Consider the following 25,572-nt stretch of genomic DNA (forward strand, 5'->3'; position numbering starts at 1 on the left):
AAACCTATATGTTTCTTGGCCAAGACCTTAAAAATCTCTTTGATTACATGATATAAAAAATCATAAAACACTGTGAGATAACGTAAAGGAGGGGTGTGGCCTGACTGAGTACAAACAGACAAAACGTATTCAAAAATATACCAAAATTTTATTAATTAATTACATACCCCAATGCTAAAAACATGAAACCTATAGCAGTTCCCGCCAACCAGCCCACCAAACGCCCAAACCCACCCGCAACCCCCCAGAGGGTACCCCAACCTCATAAATCCCACCACTACACTAATCATGTGCACATGAGCCAGTTCAAAACTGCGCAGTTCCTGACCATTAGTATCTTAACTCAAAAGTAGAAACAGTATATATTAGAGCAATTGCTTCATTAAAAAACAGCTTCTAAGCCTCGTATGAGGTATCCACTTTGACACTGATGTCAGGCCAGGGTTTGAACAGTCCATGCAGCTATACCAACTCGTTAGAGCAGAGTAGAATCCTTATGCCTCCATGAGCTTGACAATCCCCCCAGTCTCAAGCTGGGGTCCACAGGAGCAAAAATAGCCATGAACTTGTGATAGTCAATATGATGTAATGGCAGAACCACAACTGAAACACTGGTATAGCATATATTCATGCAGCATATGATGAGTCAGTCACATTGAAAGCAGCAGGCCTGCCAAACAAAATTCAAGCAATTGATGTGTACGTTCAGCCCAGCAGGAATTGGAGCAAAGCACATGAAGCAGGTAAAGCAAGAAGATTAGCAGCAGCACAACTTGGTCAGCATGGCACAGCGTGCAATATGCATCAATCATAAAGTTCATGTGTGGAAAACATGCAGGTATATATGCACAGCCAAGGAGCTGTAGCTCTGTCAGGAGCAATGCCTGTGCCCAGAGGGCTCTTACTGTGTCCAGAGTGGATGGTTCTTGCCGGCTCCGAGTGAGTTCATATGCTCAGGCTGCTTGGAAGAGGCAGTGCTTGGGAAAGAAGCCGAGGGCTCATGAGGGCCGCGGGGGGGGGACCGCAGTGGCGTGCTGATGGCGGAGGACGGCGTCCTCAATCGATTTCGCCGGCTCTTCCGGCTTCTTCAGGAGGCGTGTCCCTCCACATGCGACGCTGCAGCTATGTGCAAGCCGCCGACCAATCCGGCCACAGGCACGGCGCCACCCGCCCCCACCCCAGGGCCAATGATATAAAAAATGTTTTGGTCACATGATCCTTGGCTGTTCCATTTTGAAATGTCTCGTCAGTGATTGTGGTTTGCAGGTGAACCTCATTCATCACACTAAATCCATGGGCGGTAGCAGGGCCAGTTCTAAACTCTTTGCTGCCTGATGTAATACATTGTGAGGATCCCCTCTGTGCGTGTGTGCGCAGAGCTGGACTGGAGAGGAGAGACGCATTAGGCTGTGCATTGCAGGCACTGGCACTGCGCTTACCTCCCTCTGCTTCCTCCATAACCGCATCTCGTCCCTGCTGGCCCACAGCATCCGGGCTCTTATCCAGGGTATGTGCTGCATCGGCGCCGCATCACTCACCCGCTCTCAGCAGATTGGCAATGGCATAACCAGCCACATGTGAAGTCGTGCTGCCTCTCTGACTACAGCAGCGCCTCATGTGACCCAGCAGCATGTAACATATCACATGGGGCATCGCATTAGCCATGGATACAGGACACTTGATGGACGAATGGAGATCCTATAGCTGGTACACTGAGAGCAGGTGAGTGAAGTGGGGCCATGCATCTAAGGAGGTGCAAGTGGTGAGTGTTTGGAGGGGGGACAGTTAGAGACTGGTGCCCCCATCTTGCTGCCCTCCAATTGTTGCCACCCTGTGATTCACATTGCTTCATGGAAGAACCGCCCCTGAGCGATAGACCTAATTCACCATGCTAAAGCTTCTGCGTTCGGAAATGGATTTTTTAAACTTCATTTTATGAAAACACTAGCTTTCTTTTAAAGCAATAAACACATTTAATTTATCTGGAAGTCCGTTATACCACCTTCAAAAAAAGTTACCATATATTCCAGTGTATAAGACGACCCCCCAACTTTTCCAGTTAAAATATAAAGTTTGCCCTTCTTGCAACGCACACCAAATAAAAATTTAAAAACATCATATGCTGGTGCTATGTATGAACAGATGCTGGTGCTGTACTGTATTTGGTACCCAGTATATAGGTGATTGACTGGTTGGATTGGTAGACTCTCCCTAAGTGGATTGCTCAGCTCTCCTTGCCTACCTGTTTATCAGAGCGGTATGGAAGAATAGATTGCATTGTGCCCTTAAAACACGCCTCTTTTACCCGTCTGGCCCGCCCTTGTATCCTATTTACCGCCTTCTCTGCCTCTCAGATCTCGCACATGTGTGCCTGTGCCACTTCATTACAGTCCTCAGCAGCGAGATCTGAGAGGCGTAACAGGATAGAGCGTATCACCCGACATCAATGACACCCGGCGTATAAGACGACCCCTGACTTTTCAGAAGATTTTAAAGGGTTAAAAAGTAGTCTTATATGCCAGAATATACAGTATTTCAATCTGGAGGATGTAGGTATAGTTTATCATTTGAAAATTTAAACAAAGTAGTTTTTGAAATGAAAAACTATCCTCAGGGCCTTAGGGGCCATGATGGCGTCTAAACATAAATTCAGGAACATGTTTAAATATTAACTGGAAGTGTGAAAAGTGATTTCAGTGCTCAGTCAATGTAGTCTTGTCTCTGGTGTCTTGGAATTCATTGATGTCGTTGTGAATAGTTTAGGGTTTATTGCTGAAGGTGTGAATTATTTTTAAAAGATGTAAAAAGGAATTGTATGTAGAGGTTAAGTAGTGTTGAAATCCCCCGTCACTGTTTAAGGAAAATCTGTAGTAAGAAAGATGTGGAGGCTGCCTAGCTGCCATGTTACCAGGCCGGTTCTCTCATGAAGCAAGGTGAAACATTTTCATCAGGCGCAGAGATTTCAGGGGCAGCATTTTTGTACTGTGTACCTTCCTGAGGAGGAATGTAGTGGCTGAGGGTGAGCAGCTTGTTTGTCACATACTCACAGCCAGCCAATGTGCTATTGTGTTGAGCTGCAGCATGTCATGTGAGAGCGTTAAATGAAGCAGAGTAAATTGTCGGGTGCTTTGTGATCATTCCAAATCAGGGGAGTTGGGGAGCATCCTCACAAGTTTGCCTCAGGCAGCAAAAAGTCTAGCACCGGCCCTACCACTGCTACTATATGCTACTATTCTGCTTCTAAAGCTGGCCATACACTGGTCGATGTGGCCAACAGATGGATCCCTCTCAGAATATTATGTAAGTCCCTCGATACGCTGGATACTCCCTGTCCTCGTACTTTTGGTTTCACCGCCTGTTCACTTTGAAGCAGGGTGAGCTGAATGACTGATCACCCTACTGCCACTGAAATTCTGGGCGGCATTAACTACTATTCTCACTCCGAGTCATAGCAACATGGAGGGAGAAGTAATTTGGCGTCTGGCTATCGCCGGATCCTTGAATTATCTGTGTGTAGGCTTCGGACTGTAGCATTGCTGCTATAGCCAGAGTTAGATGGTACGTGGCGTGCAGCATGTGCGCCGAGAAGGCCGGCCTCGCCCTCTCGCCCTTCTTCCCCCGCGCTTGTGCAGAGTGTAGGGGCAGTGGAGCTAGCTCTCACCTTTCCGCCACTGTGTTTTCTCTCGACCTCTGGGCTCTACTCCCTGTGTCTTCGCTTCCTCTGCCTGTGTCATTTGACACTAGAGGCCACTGTGTCGGGCATACTGCTCTGTGGCCCCAGGAGTCCCCAATAAATAAATAATTGTCCCTAATGGCTGTAAATCCTTTAGCTAGCACTAGGCCAGCTAGTAAGAGTCTCCGGCACCCCTGATCCCCGCGATCCCCCAGTTAATACGTTACACCCCCTGGATCCAGCGATCGCGCAGCCTCCCGGCACAGCTCCGGTCTCTCTATGGGGAGGATCAGGTTTGCGCATGACGTCTGCGACGTCATCTGTGATCCTCCCCAGAGTGAAGACCGGAGCTGTCCGGGGAGGCTGCGCGATCGCTGGATCCAGGCTGTGTATTGTATAAACGGGGGAGCGGCGGGGAGCGGGGGGTGCCTGAGACTTCTAGCTAGCCTAGTGCTAGCTAGAGGATTTACAGCCATTAGGGACAATTATTATAAAATCGGGCAAAAAGTAACAAAACCTCCTGAGCGGCATAACGCTCAGGAGGTTAAACTCCCAGCAGGCAAGAAAATACACAAAATCAGTTTGATAGTTCTTTTCCTTCTACTTTTGGTACCTTTTTTTTAATTGCTAAATACTGAAATGTTATTTTAAAGAAAATCTGTAACGAAAAAACTTCCCCTGAGGGGTACTTACCTCGGGTGAGGGAAGCTTCCGGATCCTATTGAGGCTTCCCCCGTCCTCCTCGGTCCCACGGCGGTGGCGAATATCCTCCCGGAGTGGCGGCGATGTAAATATTTACCTCCGTGGCTCCAGCGCAGGCGCAGTATCTGCTCTACCCACGGAGATAGGCGGAAATAGCCGATCTCTGGCAGGCCGCTCTACTGCGCAGGCGCAAGTCTCCTGCGCAGTAGAGCGGACCCGTCGGAGATCAATTATTTCCGCCTATCTCCATCAGAGCTGCAACAGCGCCCCCGCAGGAGCCAGAAAAGGTAAATATTGCACAGGCCGACAAATTGTCGGGTGTGCGTTCCGTGGGCTGCAGCGAGACCGCCGTGGGACACAGGAGGACAGGGCAAGCCTCAAAAGGGTCCAGAGGCTTCCCCCTACTGAGGGGAGTACCCCCCAGGGGATCTTTTTTCAGTACAGGTTTTCTTTAAATTGAAATTGAAAATGATTACCTTGGAGAAAAAGTGAATTGCATTATGGTCCAATACCCCTTAACTAAAATTGTAGCTTATCAAAGCTATAGCTTATACATTAGTATTCCTAAATTAGTATATACCCTGGCAGTCCTGCTGATCTATTTGGCTGCAGTAGTGTCTGAGAAACAAGCATGCAGCTAATCTTGTCAGATCTGACAATAATGTCAGGAACACCTGATATTCTGCATGCTTGTTCAGGGTGTATGGCAGGCATGGACAAACTTGGCCCTCCAGCTGTTAAGGCACTGCAAGTCCCACAATGCATTTGCCTTTATGAATTATGAGTGTGGCTGTAAGACTCCTGCAATGCATTGTGGGACTTGTAGTTCCTTAACAGCTGGAGGGCCAAGTTTGCCCATGCCTGGCTACAAGTATTACAGGCAGAGGCTCAGCAGGATGCCAGGCAACTGGTATTTCTTAAAATGAAATAAACATGGCAGCCTCTATATCCCTCTTGCTTCAGTGGTCTTTTAAGGATTACTACAGTACTATTCAGTGCACTTATAGAGGTGTTCATTACCAGCATAGCACCAATGCAAAGCTTATAAGATGCAAGAAGCAGGGCTCCTAATGTCCCCCCTGGTCCAGGGGCCCCAAGGTTGTTGCAATCTCTGCATCGTCTATTGCAGGGGTCAGGAACCTTTTTGGCTGAGAGCCATAAACGCCACATTTTAAAGGATCCATCTGAAAATGGCGCCTGCGAATAATGGCGCACGCTGTTGCCTCTAATACACTTCCCTGGTGGTGCCTAACCCTAACCACCACCCATGTGGTGCCTAACCCTAACCACCCCCCTGGTGGTGCCTAACCCTAACCACCCCCCTGGTGGTGCCTAACCCTAACCACCCCCCTGGTGGTGCCTAACCCTAACCACCCCCCTGGTGGTGCCTAACCCTAGCCACCCTCCTGGTGGTGCCTAACCCTAGCCACCCCCCTGGTGGTCCCTAACCCTAACCACCCCCCTGGTAGTGCCTAACCCTAGCCACCCCCCTGGTGGTCCCTAACCACCCCCTGGTAGTGCCTAACCCTAACCACCCCCCTGGTGGTGCCTAACCCTAGCCACCCCCCTAGTGGTCCCTAACCCTAGCCACCCCCCTAGTGGTCCCTAACCACCCCCCTGGTGGTGCCTAACCCTAGCCACCCCCCTGGTGGTGCCTAACCCTAGCCACCCCCCTGGTGGTCCCTAACCCTAACCACCCCCCTGGTAGTGCCTAACCCTAACCACCCCCTGGTGGTGCCTAACCCTAGCCACCCCCCTGGTGGTCCCTAAGCCTAACCACCCCCCTGGTGGTGCCTAACCCTAACTTTGACAATGTTACATTAAATCCATTCACTGTTTTGCAGTTAAATAACTTCTGCAGTTTGGCTTATGTGGGTTAGCTATTGATAAATAAACGTTACTGTGCGCAATAACGTCTGCTGTTTGGCATATGAATGGCGCTATTGATAAATAACGTTACTGTGTGACGTCTTTTTTTTTTTCCCTGTGCGCCATTATTATGCAGTACTAATGCTAAATGGCGATAAGCGTATCTTTTTAATGCGGCGCCATTTTTATGCATAGGTGCTGTGCGCCATTATTCACTGATCCGATTTTAAAATGTATTTCTGTGAGAGCCATACAATATTTTTCAAACTGGGACAGTGCGCAGGCTCAGTCCCTGTTGCCATGTTGATGTTGATCCGCCGGGCAGCGGAAGTATCGGACATGTCTTCAGCTTCTCTGGGGTTTCATAAACATCAGAGATTTCCCCGAGAGCCAGACAGGAGAAATACTGACTAACAGCTTGTACAATTAGCTAGCTGACTTGGGGGGGTATTTTCACTTTGTAGGACGAGATCCCCACACTTTGGCCCAATAGACTGCCTGTCACTTGACAGGCAGCCTATTGGGCCAATCAAAGTGCAGGGATCTGGTCCTACAAAGTCACTGCACCTGACAGGGTCCAGAGTGGGACAATTGGAGCAGCCATTCATTTTAGGGGAGCACAAGTAAGTTAGTAGTGCATGCTACAGCCCTAGTAGCAGTGAAAATGTTACTTGCTCTGTCACACTAAGCGGTGCTGCTTGAGCAGTGTAGCTTAGCGAATCAACCCCTAACTGTGAGCCAGATGTAGCCATCAAAAGAGCCACATATGGCTCCCGAGCTATAGGTTTCCTACCCCTGCTCTATTGCTATGCCACTGGTCTTCATGTCTAGCCCCCCCTTCTGAAGCCAGTGGCAAGCTTGAAGCTACAATTCTAAACCGCACGTTGCCATCCTACTAGAATGAGCCTGAATATATCCCATATGATTAGAATCCTAAATGAGTCTAAAAAATACCCATTATTACAGAATTCCTATTTACCATTGGTTGCTTGTTTGAATAGCTATCAAATTGAGCTTCGCATTAAATATATTCATTTTTTTTTATAGCCGAGTTGTTCTGTAACTTTGCACATTTAAATACAATGGCGAAAGAAAAGAAATCTGCCTCACGCCATGTTCTTTTGAAATATAAAAAAGAAAATCTCTTGAAACAGGGCAGCCGTACCGAAAATTGCTGTAATTGCTACTCTCCGCTTATAACCTTCAAAATAATTTATCGAGCTTATGTTTTTCATGAACTGTAAAATGATAGAGGATTTGTTAAAGGTTCCCCGGGTCCTGTCTTGTTTCCATAGCAGCAGTCAGCCTTTAAATTCTTCATTGCTAAATATTCTTTTTTTTTTTTTTCCCCTGTCTACCTTATCTGTCACATGATGTTATAGTCAGAGATTTAGCTTCACATTCACAACATGACCGCTTTCATCATCTCCTTCATCCTTCTTTTACAGTGTAACTCAATCTTATTAACACCTATGAAAAGCTGAATTGCTGGATTTCATCGACATTCAGGAATCTGTAGAGACGTAGTTGTGCTTGAATAGGGGGAAGTGCCCTGGCAGATCCGGTAGCACCACGGGTCAAAGTCAGCAAAGTCCAAAAGCCGGCACCATCCAGATAATGTATTTTAAGTACTTATTCCAAAAGCTTCAGTACGGCATAAACAGCGACGTTTCGGAGGACATCTCCTTTATCAAGCAATGCTGCACTTTCAAATGACCAACAAAGTTCTGCTTCTTTATATACCTACAGCGCAACCAGAGACCCACCAATCACATTCTTCCAGGTCCAGGCGGACCTGATGGGAAACAGTCATGTCAGTCGCTGATTGGAGGAAGCAGTGTCCTCTGAGAAACCTCCCACCCACCTTGCTGGTGTTGGAGAGCGGCAGATGGACTCGTCACTACATATGCATTACGCGGTCCCACTGCCCCACCCAAGGCGGACCTGATACAGTTCCCCATCAAGTCTGCCTTGGGTGGAACGGTGGGAACGCGTAATGCGTATGTAGTGACGCGTCCATCTGCCGCTCTCCAACATTAGCAAGGTGGGTGGGAGTTCCCTTGGAGGACACTCTACTTCCTCCAATCAGCGACTGACTTGACTGTTTCCTACCAGGTCCATCTGGACCTGGAATAATGTGATTGGTCAGTCTCTAGTTGCGCTGTGGGTATATAAAGAAGCAGAACTTTGTTGGTCATTTGAAGTGCAGCATTGCTTGATAAAGGCGATGTCCTCCGAAACGTCGCTGTTTATGCTGTACTGATGCTTTTGGAATAAAATAGCTTAAAATGCATTATCTGGATGGTGCTGGCTTTTGGACTTTTATCTACATTCAGGAATTTCAGCTGTTCTGAAACATTCTTTCTTTCCCCCAAGGAAAATTTCAAGAATTCCTTTAGAGGATCTTTCAACCCTCGTTCACGCCTTCATCACATCATGGCTAGATAATTGCAATGCCCTCTATACAGGCCTTCCAAATCAAGACCTACACCGCCTGCTGCTAGTACAGAATGCTGCCTGCAACACTGTTAACGAGTCAACTCTGCCATTGCCACATAACACCAATCCTTTGCACACTACACTGGCTACCCATAAAATGGAGAATCCTTTTCAAAATTGGCATGCTGACATCCAAATCACTATGTGACCTTTTATCTGGAGTTCGTTAATAAATAGACTGAATGTACAGTCGTGTTGTGTCTGCTTGGAGGAGGTAAGTCCACCACTGCCTCCTCTAATTACCAAATTTTTGGCTTTTAAGCTCATTTAAAACCCCTTTTATCCTTTTGGCGCCTCTGTTCTCTCCTATATAATATTGTATCCACCCTGGGTGGAGGGTTGCGGCCCTTTTCTACTATCTACAGAGAGCGACTTCTTATTCCTGAGTGGGGTCAGGATAATCTCCCCACCTGCCTTTACAGTGGTTGCCTATTGGTGACCCATGCTTGTGAGTATAACAACTATTACTCTTTGTCACTATCCCCTTTGTCAATACATACTACACTATTGGGGCTCTTTGTGTTCCTCTGTTTATCTCGTTTACTATGTGACCTAGGTCCAGGATACCTGAGGGATTTTTTGCAACTGCATCACACCTCCCACAACCTGAGATCAACAGAATGCAATAACATGACCACCCCCAGAGTTCAACTAAAACCCTTTGGAGCCAGAGCTTTCTGTCATACTGCTCCTACCCTGTGGAATGCCTTGCCAAACTTAATCAAGACAGTTCCAACCCTGGACAAGTTTAAAGAGGAGCTGTTAGGTATAAGGTCTCAGAGAAAATAAACACATATATCAGTAGCTAAAGATTGGCTGTACTTACATTACATATGCATTTCACTGTCCACATTTGTACTTCACATAATTTTTATACAGTATTTGCAGAGAATGATGCTCCTGACAGCTCATGGCAGGTTCCATGTTTGTGTGTCTCCTATGAAGCCAAATGTGTCGTCATGTCCTGCCTGCTTCCTGATGATTCCACTCTCACAAACGCTGGTAATGAATAACACTACTGTGCAGTGAATATTAATTAGCCATGTGGCTAGGAACAATAGCGGACTCCTGCAGTGTACTCTGCCCGAGATTTATTAGTGCTGTGAGCTAGACTGTTACATGCTGTTGTAACTTGAGCCTCACTAGCAGCCAGGGGAGGGCCCCAGAATGCTTTGCAGTATCTGTTATTCGGCTTGCGTCCTCCTTAGGAGCCTGGGAATACGGAGCCTTGCTGTCAGCAAACATCTAAAGTAAGAGAGATTTTTAACTGCAGTATTGCCTTTTTGGCTTCCTTCTAAACTGTTTAACACAGGAGAATAGAGGTTTAAATTAGCTTTTGCAGCCTGACAGTTACTCTTTAAATAAAAACTGAAAAGACCCTTGTTTAGTCTGACATTTATGATTACATAACTTTTTCCCCTGTACATATCACTATACAATATGGAAAAAAAGCACTTTACAAATGATATTGTTGGTTGCTCAAACGTTATCATTTATTTTTCTTCTCAGCTTTATCATTTATATAGCTTCAACAATTTTTCCGCAATCATTAAACGACCCTTAAAGTGAGAGGGATATGGAGGCTTCCATATTTTATTTCATTTTAAACAATGCAAATAGCCTGGCCATTCTCCTGATCCTCTAATACTTTTAGCCATAGACATTGAGCAAGCATGCAGATCAGATGTTTCTGACTGAAGTTTGACTGGATTTGCTGCATGCTTGTTCCAGGTGTGTGATTCAGGCACTACTGAAACATGAAAGTTCAGTAGGATGGCAGGTAACGGGTGTTGCTTAAAGGGAAATAAAAATGTCAGTCCCCATATCACTCTCACTTCTGGTGTCCTTTAAGGCTAGGTTCACACTTGATCTAAAAATGGACGGTTTTCCAAAGTGGAAACTTGCCAAGCTATTTTATGTTATCCATAGTATCCGTTCATATACGTCCATCTCTATTGCATCAGTTGTTCTTGTTGCTATACCAGAATGCAAAGGCCTCCCTTGTCTTGCTCTTCTGGACACTGTGTACACTACGTATGCCGACGGACACAACAAAATATACCACCTCCGTTTTCACTTTCAATGGAAATCAGACATGACAGATTACCCGTCTGCACTCTGCAGACTCAAAATTAGCACAGACATTAACCCTAGCCAATTATAAAATAGGATTGATGTTGGTGGCAGAATAAAATAATAAAACATAAAAAAAATTCCATCCTAGACCCCTCCAGAAATCAGACTTCCCTTGCTGTTGTCAGAAATGCAAACTGCATGCTATGGATACAAAAAAGTTAGACGATCACACAGAGCCAAAACGGTCTATTCACAGAACATTAGGATGGGTTCGGGGACAATAAGCACGGACTGCAACTCGCACATGCCCAATTCAGAATCGCTCATAGATGGCCATTGGCACTTCCTCTAGATCGTTTGACTGAGGGGTCCAAAGACAACAAAGGTTGTTTAGGTGATACTTTTAATAACTGTTTCCTGCAAACTTTTAAAACTTAAAAGAAAACTTGTAACGGAAAAAAAAAAACCCTCTGGGGGATACTTACCTCAGGAGGGGGAAGCCTCTGGATCCTAACGAGGCTTCCCCCGTCCTCCTCCGTCCCGGCAATCCAGCTCTGAGAACCGCAGCGAGGTAAATATTTACCAGGATCCCGCGCAGGCACAGTAGCGGCTATCCGTTCGGACTGAGGCAGAAATAGCTGAGCCTGATCGTATCCGCTCTACTGTGCAGTTGCAAAGGACTTGCGTCTGCGCAGTAGAGCGGATACGATTGGGCTACTGCGCCTTCACAGGATCACGGTAGGTAAATATTGCACCGCTTGTCAGAGAGGTTTCGAGGGAGCCAGTGCTGGATTCCTCCAAGCTACGGAGGACAATAAAGCCTCATTGGGACCATTTTCTGAGCGCTTTGGCTCAATGGAAGGTATAGGGAAATCGCAAAGCACTTGAAAAAGGGCTTTGTATAGCAATTACCCGAGAGCTTTTAAGAATAAATACATTTTATTTATTCTTTTTCAGGTCAGGAAGTGAAAATCTCAATCGCTCAGCAAAAGCACTTAGAAAAGCACGTACAAAATCACTTTTCTAAACTCAAAGTGAAGGGAAATGTGCTTTGTAAAAAGCTCAATAAATCGCTCAGCGATCTATAATGTGAACAAGGCCTTCGTCATTAAAGGGACTCCGAGCAGTGCAGAAACTATGGAAAGATGCATATCATTTTAAAGCTCTCTTTCTCCTCTTTCCAATGATATATAAACCACCACCCTACGTATTTTAGTTTTCGCTATTTTCGCGATTAAAATTGCCGCGACCGCGATTTCGATCGCGAAAATAGAGAAAACTAAAAGGTGTAGGGCAACGATTTAGGTGTCGTCAGAAAGAGGAGAAAGAGAGCTTTAAAATGATATCCATCAAGCCATAGTTATATTGTATTACACAGGACGACACTTTCCCCAGTGTCAGCAGCTCCATTATGCTGAATGCAGCTGCTGACTTTGACAAAAAGTCGCCCTGTGTAATACAATGTAACTATGGAAAGATGGATATCATTTTAACCACTTGAGGACCTAGGGCTTTCTACCCCTTAAGGACCGGCCACTTTTTTTCCATTCAGACCACTGCAGCTTTCACGGTTTATTGCTCGCTCATACAACCTACCACCTAAATGAATTTTGGCTCCTTTTCTTGTCACTAATAAAGCTTTCTTTTGGTGCTATTTAATTGCTCCTGCGATTTTTACTTTTTATTATATTCAGCAAAAAAGACATGAATTTTGGCAAAAAAATGATTTTTTTAACTTTCTGTGCTGACAGTTTTCAAATAAAGTAAAATTTCTGTATACATGCAGCGCGAAAAATGTGGACAAACATGTTTTTGATAAAAAAAAACCCATTCAGCGTATATTTATTGGTTTGGGTAAAAGTTATAGCGTTTACAAACTATGGTGCAAAAAGTGAATTTTCCCATTTTCAAGCATCTATGACTTTTCTGACCCCCTGTCATGTTTCATGAGGGGCTAGAATTCCAGGATAGTATAAATACCCCCCAAATGACCCCATTTTGGAAAGAAGACATCCCAAAGTATTCACTGAGAGGCATAGTGAGTTCATAGAAGATATTATTTTTTGTCACAAGTAAGCGGAAAATGACACTTTGTGAGGAAAAAAAAAAAAAAAAAAGTTTCCATTTCTTCTAACTTGCACCAAAAAAAAATGAAATCTGCCACAGACTCACCATACCCCTCTCTGAATACCTTGAAGGGTCTACTTTCCAAAATGGGGTCATTTGTGGGGTGTGTTTACTGTCCTGACATTTTGGGGGGTGCTAAATTGTAAGCACCCCTGTAAAGCCTAAAGGTGCTCATTGGACTTTGGACCCCTTAGCGCAGTTAGGCTGCAAAAAAGTGCCACACATGTGGTATTGCCGTACTCAGGAGAAGTAGTGTAATGTGTTTTGGGGTGTATTTTTACACATACCCATGCTGGGTGGGAGAAATATCTCTGTAAATGACAATTTGTTAATTTTTTTTACACACAATTGTCCATTTACAGAGATATTTCTCCCACTCAGCATGGGTATGTGTAAAAATACACCACAAAACACATTATACTACTTCTCCTGAGTACGGCGATACCACATGTGTGGCACTTTTTTGCACCCTAACTGCGCTAAAGGGCCCAAAGTCCAATGAGTACCTTTAGGATTTCACAGGTCATTTTGAGAAATTTCGTTTCAAGACTACTCCTCACGGTTTAGGGCCCCTAAAATGCCAGGGCAGTATAGGAACCCCACAAATGACCCCATTTTAGAAAGAAGACACCCCAAGGTATTCCGTTAGGAGTATGGCGAGTTCATAGAAGATTTTATTTTTTGTCACAAGTTAGCGGAAAATGACACTTTGTGAAAAAACACAATTAAAATCAATTTCCGCTAACTTTTGACAAAAAATAAAATCTTCTATGAACTCACCATACTCCTAACGGAATACCTTGGGGTGTCTTCTTTCTAAAATGGGGTCATTTGTGGGGTTCCTATACTGCCCTGGCATTTTAGGGGCCCTAAACCGTGAGGAGTAGTCTTGAAACGAAATTTCTCAAAATGACCTGTGAAATCCTAAAGGTACTCATTGGACTTTGGGCCCTTTAGCGCAGTTAGGGTGCAAAAAAGTGCCACACATGTGGTATCGCCATACTCGGGAGAAGTAGTACAATGTGTTTTGGGGTGTATTTTTACACATACCCATGCTGGGTGGGAGAAATACCTCTGTAAATGGACAATTGTGTGTAAAAAAATCAAGATTGTCATTTACAGAGGTATTTCTCCCACCCAGCATGGGTATGTGTAAAAAATACACCCCAAAACACATTGTACTACTTCTCCCGAGTACGGCGATACCACATGTGTGGCACTTTTTTGCACCCTAACTGCACTAAGGGGCCCAAAGTCCAATGAGTACCTTTAGGATTTCACAGGTCATTTTTGTTTCAAGACTACTCCTCACGGTTTAGGGCCCCTAAAATGCCAGGGCAGTATAGGAACCCCACTAATGACCCCATTTTAGAAAGAAGACACCCCAAGGTATTCCGTTAGGAGTATGGTGAGTTCATAGAAGTTTTTATTTTTTTGTCACAAGTTAGCGGAAATTGATTTTAATAGTTTTTTTTCACAAAGTGTCATTTTCCGCTAACTTGTGACAAAAAATAAAATCTTCTATGAACTCACCATACTCCGTACGGAATACCTTTGGGTGTCTTCTTTCTAGAATGGGGTCATTTGTGGGGTTCCTATACTGCCCTGGCATTTTAGGGGCCCTAAACCGTGAGGAGTAGTCTTGAAACCAAATGTCGCAAAATGACCTGTGAAATCCTAAAGGTACTCATTGGACTTTGGGCCCCTTAGCGTACTTAGGGTGTAAAAAAGTGCCACACATGTGGTACCGCTGTACTCAGGAGAAGTAGTATAATGCGTTTTGGGGTGTATTTTTACACATACCCATGCTAAGTGGGAGAAATATCTCTGTAAATGACAATTGTTTGATTTTTTTACACACAATTGTCCATTTACATAGAAATTTCTCCCACCCAGCATGGGTATGTGTAAAAATACACCCCAAAACACATTATACTACTTTTCCTGAGTACGGCGGTACCACATGTGTGACACTTTTTTGCAGCCTAGGTGCGCTAAGGGGCCCAACGTCCTATTCACAGGTCATTTTGAAGCATTTGTTTTCTAGACTACTCCTCGCGGTTTAGGGCCCCTAAAATGCCAGGGCAGTATAGGAACCCCACAAGTGACCCCATTTTAGAAAGAAGACACCCCAAGGTATTCCGTTAGGTATATGGCGAGTTCATAGAAGATTTTATTTTTTGTCACAAGTTAGTGAAAAATGACACTTTGTGAAAAAAAAACAATAAAAATTAATTTCCGCTAACTTTTGACAAAAAATAAAATCTTCTATGAACTCGTCATACACCTAACATAATACCTTGGGGTGTCTTTTTTTTCTAAAATGGGGTCACTTGTGGGGTTCCTATACCGCCCTGGCATTTTACAGGCCCAAAACCGTGAGTAGTCTGGAAACCAAATGTCTCAAAATGACTGTTCAGGGGTATAAGCATCTGCAAATTTTGATGACAGGTGGTCTATGAGGGGGCGAATTTTGTGGAACCGGTCATAAGCAGGGTGGCCTTTTAGATGACAGGTTGTATTGGGCCTGATCTGATGGATAGGAGTGCTAGGGGGGTGACAGGAGGTGATTGATGGGTGTCTCAGGGGGTGGTTAGAGGGGAAAATAGATGCAATCCATGCACTGGGGAGGTGATCGGAAGGGGGTCTGAGGGTTTGGCCGAGTGATCAGGAGCCCACACGGGGCAAATTGGGGCCTGATCTGATGGGTAGGTGTGCTAGGGGGTGACAGGAGGTGATTGATGGGTGTCTCAAGGTGTGATTAGAGGGGGGAATAGATGCAAGCAATGCACTGGCGAGGTGATCAGGGCTGGGGTCTGAGGGCATTCTGAGGGTGTGGGCGGGTGATTGAGTGCCCTAGGGGCAGATAGGGGTCTAATCTGATAGGTAGCAGACAGTGACAGGGGGTGATTGATGGGTAATTAGTGGGTGTTTAGGGTAGAGAATAGATGGAAACACTGCGCTTGGGTGGTGATCTGATGTCGGATCTGCGGGCGATCTATTGGTGTGGGTGGGTGATCAGTTTGCCCGCAAGGGGCAGGTTAGGGGCTGATTGATGGGTGGCAGTGACAGCGGGTGATTGATGGGTGGCAGTGACAGGGGGTGATTGATGGGTGGCAGTGACAGGGGTTGATTGATGGGTGATTGATAGGTGATTGACAGGTAATCAGTGGGTTATTACAGGGGAGAACAGATGTAAATATTGCACTGGCGAATTGATAAGGGGGGGTCTGAGGGCAATCTGAGCGTGTAGGCGGGCGATTGGGTGCCCGCAAGGGGCAGATTAGGGTCTGATCTGATAGGTAACAGTGACAGGTGGTGATAGGGAGTGATTGATGGGTGATTGATGGGTAATTAGTGGGTGTTTAGAGGAGAGAATAGATGGAAACACTGCGCTTGGGTGGTGATCTGATGTCGGATCTGCGGGCGATCTATTGGTGTGGGTGGGTGATCAGATTGCCCGCAAGGGGCAGGTTAGGGGCTGATTGATGGGTGGCAGTGACAGGGGGTGACAGGGGGTGATTGATGGGTGATAGGTGATTGGCAGGTGATTGACAGGTGATCAGTGGGTTATTACAGGGAAGGACAGATGTAATTAATGCACTGGTGAATTGATAAGGGGGGGGGGGGGTCTGAGGGCAATCTGAGCGTGTGGGCGGGTGATTGGGTGCCCGCAAGGGGCAGATTAGGGTCTGATCTGATAGGTAACAGTGACAGGTGGTGATAGGGGGTGATTGATGGGTGATTGATGGGTAATTAGTGGGTGTTTAGAGAAGATAACAGATGTAAACGATACATTTGGGAGGTAATCTGACGGCGGGTTTGCGGGCGATCTAATGGTGTGGGTGGGTGATCAGATTGCCCGCAAGGGGCAGGTTAGGGGCTGATTGATGGGTGGCAGTGACAGGGGGTGACAGGGGGTGATTGATGGGTGATAGGTGATTGGCAGGTGATTGACAGGTGATCAGTGGGTTATTACAGGGAAGGACAGATGTAATTAATGCACTGGCGAATTGATAAGGGGGGGGGGGGGGGGGGGTCTGAGGGCAATCTGAGCGTGTGGGCGGGTGATTGGGTGCCCGCAAGGGGCAGATTAGGGTCTGATCTGATAGGTAACAGTGACAGGTGGTGATAGGGGGTGATTGATGGGTGATTGATGGGTAATTAGTGGGTGTTTAGAGAAGATAACAGATGTAAACGATACATTTGGGAGGTAATCTGACGGCGGGTTTGCGGGCGATCTAATGGTGTGGGTGGGTGATCAAATTGCCCGCAAGGGGCAGGTTAGGGGCTGATTGATGGGTGGCAGTGACAGGGGGTGATTGATGGGTGATAGGTGATTGGCAGGTGATTGACAGGTGATCAGTGGGTTATTACAGGGAAGAACAGATGTAATTAATGCACTGGTGAATTGATAAGGGGGGGTCAGAGGGCAATCTGAGCGTGTGGGCGGGTGATTGGGTGCCCGCAAGGGGCAGATTAGGGTCTGATCTGATAGGTAAAAGTGACAGGTGGTGATAGGGGGTGATTGATGGGTGATTGATGGGTAATTAGTGGGTGTTTAGAGGAGAGAATAGATGTAAACAATGGATTTGGGAGGTGATCTGATGTCGGATCTGTGGGCGATCAATTGGTGTGGGGGGGTGATCAGATTGCCCGCAAGGGGCAGGTTAGGGGCTGATTGATGGGTGGCAGTGACAGGGGGTGATTGACGGGTGATTGACGGGTGATTGACGGGTGATTGACGGGTGATTGACGGGTGATTGACAGGTGATTGACAGGTGATCAGGGGGATAGATGCATACAGTAAACAGGGGGGGGTGGTCTGGGGGGGGGTCTGGGGAGAATCTGAGGGGTGGGGGTTGATCAGGAGGGGGCAGGGAGCAGGGGGGGGGGATAAAAAAAAAAATAGCGTTGACAGATAGTGACAGGGAGTGATTGATGGGTGATTAGGGGGGTGATTGGGTGCAAACAGGGGTCTGGGGGGTGGGCAGGGGGGGGGTCTGATGGGTGCTGTGGGCGATCTGGGGCAGGGGGGGGAGAAATCAGTGTGCTTGGGTGCAGACTAGGGTGGCTGCAGCCTGCCCTGGTGGTCCCTCGGACACTGGGACCACCAGGGCAGGAGGCAGCCTGTATAATACACTTTGTAAACATTACAAAGTGTATTATACACTTTGTATGCGGCGATCGCGGGGTTAACATCCCGCCGGCGCTTCCGTATAGCCGGCGGGATGTTGCGGCGAGCGAGCGGTGACAGGCGCCGGCGGAGGATCGCGTCACGGATGACGCGATCGCTCCGCCCATGCCCTTAAATGGACCGCCGCCTCTGTGGGTGAGGCCGTCCTGAAGGGCTCCACTTCCCCGCCGCCCCTGTGTAGTGGGCGGTCGGGAAGTGGTTAAAGCTCTCTTTCTAATCTTTCTGACGACACCTACATCGTTGCCCTACGCCTTTTAGTTTTCTCTATTTTCGCGATCGAAATCGCGGCCGCGGCAATTTCAATCGCGAAAATAGCAAAAACTAAAAGGCGTAGGGTGGCAGTTTATATATCATTGGAAAGAGGAGAAAGAGAGCTTTAAAATGATGCTAATCTTTCCATAGTTTCTGCACTGCTCGGAGTCCCTTTAAAGGTATCACCTAAACAACTTTTGTTTTTATGTCTTTGAATTCTCTCCATGACTAATTCCGGACCACACGCAACTGAGGGGTCCAGTCAACTATTAAAGGTATGGGGAACATGAGAGACTCTGAAGACAATGAGCAGCAGGAGCATGGTCAGCAGCAGGCAATCTATCCAAGCCCGCCATGGGCATAATTCACATTATTTCACGGTTCCTTTGCAAAACACAATTTTAGCAGCAATGATATATGTTAATTAGATTTTTTTAAATTTGTGAAAATGGAGTTATAAGAAATACGAAAAGAATCCGCTTACACAATGCAGGTGGATTGACAAAAGTAGACGGCTGGCAAAGAAAGGCCTGGCGGTTAGTGATTAGACAGGAAGTGGGGAAGATGCAGCCATAATGTTGATTAACACCAGGTAGGTCTATTTATAAAGCGTTGCCAAGTGCTTTCTCAGCACATTAGAAACCCATTACACACCCACCTTTAGCACATTTCCTCCTGCACTGGGCTTATTATGGTAATTACACTTGTTGTTGCCGGGCTCTGTGTTCTCTTGCATGATCAAACCGGAATGTAAAGGGGATCCCAGCAGGTTTTAATGACATGTTAAAAATACACCAGGTTGCGTCAAAGACTGCCACATGCAAATTCCAGATCTTCTCGTTCATCCATACTTTTATAATATACCTCATGCCTGGGTTTATTTTTAGGCTTTATCCGGACCTAGATCACTCTGTTATGTTTTTCGCTGACAGAAAAAAAGATGTGTCTGATAGTAACAGCATGCACAAATTGACCACAGAAACATGCGCAAAAATAGACTGCTCCAAATACAGGCGAGGCACTTTCATATTCGCTATATCCTGCTGAACAAATGCAAATCAGATGCACATATATTAAAATACATTAATGACACAGGCTCTCCTCAGCGCTTCACAAAATATTTCCCTCATCTCTTAATAGCTGTTGGAATTGTAGAAGAGATAAGGAGACCGTGCGTTTTTGTCATTTTGCGCTTGGTTGAACCTTTGGTCTTATTTGAGAATTTAATTAAAGTGGACCTGCACTCTTGCACAAGGTACAATGAAAACAGAGAGAAATTCACCCTGTATGTATTTAGAGAGTAGAGCCTAAATCCCCCTCATCTGTAAGTAATCGCAAAGTGTAATTTGATCTCTCAGCTGTGTCAGCACGGAAATTCGGCAGACCCAGTTAATATATAAACACTGGATGTTAACCCTTTGTCTTCTTCCATGAAAGCAGGAAATAGACACACTTCAGATTTATTGCTTGAGTTCTGTGAGCTGTAAAAAAGAAATATTTTTCTTTAAAGAGACACTGAAAGGAAAAAATAAATAAATATGATGAATTGGTTGTGAAGTACGGATAATTACTAGAACATTAGTAGAAAAGAAAATATTCTCATTATATATATATATATATATATATATATATATATATATATATATATATATATATATATGTATGCATTTTTTTTATACCATAGCATCATTCTCTAATATTTGCAGTTTACACACTGCTCAGAATTCTAAATGATTTTGCAGAGCAGGCTAGTGAACTTTTGAACTGTCCTCAGCAGAAAAAAAAAAAACAATACAGTGCCAGACACTTGAGATTATAAGCTTCAGAAGACAGAGCTCTCTGTGACTTTGGAAGTCGTGGAGCTCAATGGCTCTCTTGCATAGATAAGAACTGGAGTTTCTTAACTCTTCCTGTACTGGAAACAATATTAGACTCTTGTCTCTGCTTCTAACGTTTTATTTCTTAGCTGTACTACACATACAAAACATATCATATATTTTTTTTAAGCTTCAGTGTCTCTTTAAAGGTTATTATGCTGATGCTTATCTTTTAGAGCAGAGAGGAAGTTCTGAGTTCAGGCCCACCTTAAGGACCCTTTTCTGCTGCATGCACTCTGATCCGCATGCATTTGACAATTGTACAATCTCAAAGGTGTTGTCATTTTAATGGAAATTGCAGGGTTCCTTTTCCAATAATGTGTTTCAATTTTCCACAAATACAAATGTAGCGCATGTTTCCTGCATTTGTGTTTGGGTTAAAGTCAGTGGAGAGTGTGTGGTCTAGGCTGCTGCCTGCCCTCTGCCCTGTTCTCTATGGGACAAGGCATAGTACAAGGTACTACCGTAGTTATGCTTCCATAGTTCATTCTTGGAGTGGTCATGGCTAGGCTTTACATCACCTGCTTTTAGAAGCCTGTGGAGGGTAGTGTGACCAGGGGGGTGGGGTGATTGGGGGGTAGAATTTAAATGTGTAGGTCTATTTTTTTAAATGGCTACAAAAGTGTGAGGTTTTTAAATTTCAGGCAAGTGAGAAAACAATTTTTGCACCTTATCAAGACCCCTATTTTATTGCAATACGTCTTAGCTGTAGTAAAGCAGCCTCTTATCTATGCTAATTGGTTAGTTATCGAGTCACATGACTACAATTTTCCTGTTCTTCATTCACCTGATGGAGGAGTGACTGTGTGCCCATCCAACAGGCAAGTCCTCCATGTGCTTCAGGCTGGGAATGGAGTTGGGCTTTTGGTCTGCCACATGCCGGCACGGCTAGCAAAGGTTTTTTTTGTGGAGTTGTATAAGGCCCAGTGCACACCATAAACCGCAGATCTGCAAAACGCTAGAGGTTTTTCAAGCAGATTTCAGGGAGATTCTAGGCATGTTTAGAGACGTTTTCTAAACATGCCTAGCGTTTTTTGGAGTGTTTTTGTGTAGCAGATTACAAAAATTTGGTTACAGTAAAGCTGTTACTGAACAGCTTCTATAACAAAAACGCCTGGAAAACCACTCTGATCTAGCGTTTTTCAGAGCGGTTTGAGCTTTTCCTATACTTTAACATTGAGGCAGAAATGCCTCAGAAATCTAAAAAATGTTACAGCCCCTGAGTTTGCGTTTATGGAAAAAAAGAACCGCTCTGGTGTGCACCAGCCCATTCACTTTAATTAACCAAGCGGTTTTCCCCTTGCAAGCGTTTTAAAAAACGCTTCAGAACCGCTCTGGTGTGCACCAGACCTAACTCTGGCTCAAAAGGTACATTCCTATGTTCTTCAGATCTTCCATCATACTTTGCAATGTGGTAACAGCCTGAAACAATGCACAGGAAAAACTGGCCCAGCCTGGCCCAAACTCTGACATGGTCCAACCTTCTGCAAGTTAATACATTCATTTATTTCTGTTTTCTGTAGGCTGCCTGTTTGAAGATGACCTCTGCAAGCCATATGAGATGTGCATAAACGGTAAGTGAATGTTACCTGCCCGTTTTTCCACCTAATGCAACTGTTTTCCTTAATGCTTTACCATGCGACTGATTTGTTAGGACAGCCATAGTTTGTATTCCTCATCACTAAAGGGATATTACATTTCTTCTAACATTCAGGACCGGTGCATCTAGGGGGTCACTCTGAGCTATTGCCCAGGAGGCTAAGCTTCTTAGGGGCCAAATAAGTCTAGGACTGTCTTAAGTTTGTCAGTAGATTATAAAAATGTAAGTGGCCTCACATTTGTTTTTGTCCAAGCCCCCATTTTACCTATAACAGCTGCTTTGAGGTGCATGCAAAAGATTTTAAAAGATGCCAGAGCTGACTTGTAGGACAAACTGGGGGAGCAGGCATGCATAGTGAGCTGCCTGACCTGCAAGGGAGCGCATTTAGGTTTCAAAGGAGGGGCACAAAGGAGAACAGGGGGAGTGGTGGGCATGAGGACAGCTCACCGTACATGCCTGCACCCCTCATTTTTCCTACACTCATCAGCTGGTATCCTTTAAAGACTACTGTAAGGGGGTAGGGAGAAAAAGAGTTAAACTTACCTGGGGCAAAAGAGCTTCTCTGAGCTATTTGACCATCTTGGTTGAGCTCAGTCCAGTTTTCTGAGTAAGGTGCATATACACCTTTGATGGATGCCCCCAATTGGGGATCAAGACCTGATTCTTTTTGGGCAATATCTCTGGGCTGGGCTGCACACAAATGTGCCAGCGCGTACGTACAAAAAGGGTGCCTGGACAAAAAGGGTGCAGGGTGTAAACGCTAATTAACAATTAATCTTTAATAGCGTTTATAAAAATAGTGTGCTATATTTCGTTTACAAATAATGTTTAACAAATGTATAAATCATTAAATAACGTTTATGAAATCGGCAATTGTGAAAACTTTAATCTTCCCTGTTTCAAAAGTGAAACTTATAATTACGTTAATTAAAATAACGATATTATATGATTAATTGTTATAATTGTATATTATTGTGAATAACCTTCATTTATGGTTTGTTCTTATAATAAAATCTGAAAATATTCTTTATAACGATGATATAAATATAACTACGTTCGTAATAAGTGATGTAAAACATTAGTAAATATTACTAAAATTGTAGTAAAACTATACCTAAGCCTACTCTCACACAGAACCCTCCCTGTACCTATCCCTAACCCCTAGACCCCCCTGGTGGTGCCTAAACCTAAGACCCCCCTGGTGGTGCCTAAAACTAAGACCCCCCCTGGTGGTGCCTAAAACTAAGACCCCCCTCGTGGTGCCTAAACCTAAGACCCCCCTGGTGGTGCCTAAACCTAAGACCCCCCTGGTGGTGCCTAAACCTAAGACCCCCCTGGTGGTGCTTAAAACTAACCACCCCAAAGCCCTCCCTGTACCTATCCCTAACCCCTAGACCCCCTGGTGGTGCCTAAACCCAAGACCCCCCTGGTGATGCCTAACCCTAACCACCCCCCTTAGTCATCGCTTTATTATGTGGATAATAATGTTTTACAAATTGTGACTCCAAAAAATATATTCCAATTTACATTACGTACTGATCGCTTTATTTTGTGAATAATGTTTTAAAAACAGGCCCCGTTCAGACTGCAGAACGCGAACCGCAACGCATGCGGACCGCAACGCGTACGAACGCACGCCATCTGCGTTCGTATGCGTTGCGTGGCTGATCCCATCACTGAAAAGTGAATGGGACAGCCACGCATTTTTACAAAAAATGCGTGCAGCATGCGTTCCCGGACCGCACAGGTCCGGAACGCATGCAGTGTGAACATCAGACATTGCACTGCATGCAATGTCTGATGTCGTGCGTGTCGGCCACCTGCACGCGTTTCCAAAACGCGGCTGGAAACGCGTGCAGTGTGAACGGGGCCTAAGGGATTAAACTTTAAATAATGTTTTAATTATTTAAATAAGATAAATATGTTTAGTATTTTCATAAACATTATTCGGCACGGGTGCATTTTATAAACGTAAATCACCACAAGCTCAGTTATAAATCATTAAACATCTCCGGGCGCCGTTTGTAAACTTTATTTCGCTCCGGGCGCCGTTTGTAAACTTTATTTAGCTCCGGGCGGCGTTTGTAAATTTTATTTAGCTCCGGCGCCCTTTTTTCCTGCTCGGCGCCCATTAAACGTTATTTATTATGGGAGTGAATGTCGGCGCCCTTTTTGTCCACTAGCTGCCTGCGCCCTTTTTTCCCAGCTCCGTGCCAGCTGTGTAGCTGATGACACGCTGTTACTATGCAGGGGGGCGGCAGGGAGGACGAGCGGCTTGTGCGTGATGTCACGTGACAGGCGAGGGAGCGTCGCAAACAATGGGCTCGGCGTTGCTAGGGGTGAGTAGATTCACCCAGCAGTTCGCTCGCGGGCTGGTGGTGAGGGGTCGATGGCTGACAGACACACACGCCTGATTATCGATTTGAGGCGGTAGTTATTAGCCACCTTTAAACAGCCAAGGAACAATGAGAGACAGCCTGATGTGAGGTTTTATTGCAGGAAAGTTTTAAGGGTCACTAGCTCTGCTCTGTTTTACAGCTTAAAATACAGAGTGTGTTTTTTAAACTGCAGATATGGCAGAATGATGCAATGTTATGAATAAAGCTATATAACCGAAAATAAAAATAAGACCTTTTTTTGCCACTAATGTTCTTTGTACTTCATATACAGTTCATTATTCCAGAAGTTTATTTTCATTTCCACGTCACTAAGTACAGGTATGGTGCCTGAATATCACTTTTGGGTACACATCATGGGATATAGTACGGTACTTAATAAATGTTAGTTGTTATGGCAGTCACTATCAGCTAAGAACCTTTACTTTCTGTGCTGTTTAAAATAACCATCTTTTCATTTATGGTGAGATGAATGATTCCCTTTTACAATTACTCTTGTAATATGGTCGTTTAAACTGCCATCTGTAATCCATTATGTTCTGTTGGCAACCATCGAAGCCAAAACACAAATCACGCTGATCCCATCCCTCTGTAATATATTTTCTTGGAACAGATAAGAACAAATGTATCATTTTTGTAAAATAAGCATTATGTAGTAATATACTGTATATGGCCAAAGCCTTTTTCCACCCCAGGAAAATTCTAAAGCACTCAGCAGAACAATGTGTCGCTGGAATATTCCTTCCAGCTAAACAACCCATGTCCCAATCGGGTTTAGGGCCCATTCACACTGGGGATCGCAAAACCGTAGCAAAATCGCTAGTGTTTTGCGACAGGGATTTTTTTTTTAGTTTTTAGCTTATTCTTTACTGGACAATTTTTTTAGATTTTTGAGCAATTGCGATTTGTGTTGTTTTTTTTTTTTTTTTTTAACATTTCAATCGCTCTAAAATCGTAAAAAAGCACCATGTTTTTTGTTTACCGCAAATCACAGTGGATCGCTGCAGTGAAATCACTGCCATATACTTTAACTACCTGCGTACCGACGCAGTTTAAATGTACGGTGAACGGGTAGCGCTGCGTTCCTGACCCGGCGTAAACTCTACGTCTTATTGACCGCGCGCCCCCACCCGTTCCCGCCGCTCTCGCCGCTCTGCGCTTGCCGCAATGTGCTGCCCTGCCGTTTCTATGACGGCAGAGCACTGTGAGCCGGGCAGGAGCCGTCTTCATTGGCTCCTGGTCCTGTCATTCCTGTAAGCCGTTCCCATTGACTGACATTGAGTGACAGGGTCAGGAGCCAATGA

The 25,572-nt window shown here is 45.1% G+C and overlaps 1 protein-coding gene across 4 annotated transcripts in view; it reads left to right on the forward strand.

Annotated features, from left to right (window-relative positions):
* PTPRN2 (protein tyrosine phosphatase receptor type N2) overlaps nucleotides 1–25,572 on the forward strand; it is a 1,331,885-nt gene that overhangs the window by 193,787 nt on the left and 1,112,526 nt on the right. For all 4 annotated transcript variants that reach the window (XM_068235852.1, XM_068235856.1, XM_068235855.1 and 1 more), the window contains exon 2: nucleotides 21,796–21,846. In XM_068235852.1, the coding sequence (XP_068091953.1) occupies nucleotides 21,796–21,846 (51 nt within the window). The remainder of the gene's footprint in view (nucleotides 1–21,795; nucleotides 21,847–25,572) is intronic.

This window comes from Hyperolius riggenbachi, chromosome 5 (genome assembly GCF_040937935.1).
Source record: "Hyperolius riggenbachi isolate aHypRig1 chromosome 5, aHypRig1.pri, whole genome shotgun sequence".
Taxonomy (NCBI): Eukaryota; Metazoa; Chordata; class Amphibia; order Anura; family Hyperoliidae; genus Hyperolius; species Hyperolius riggenbachi.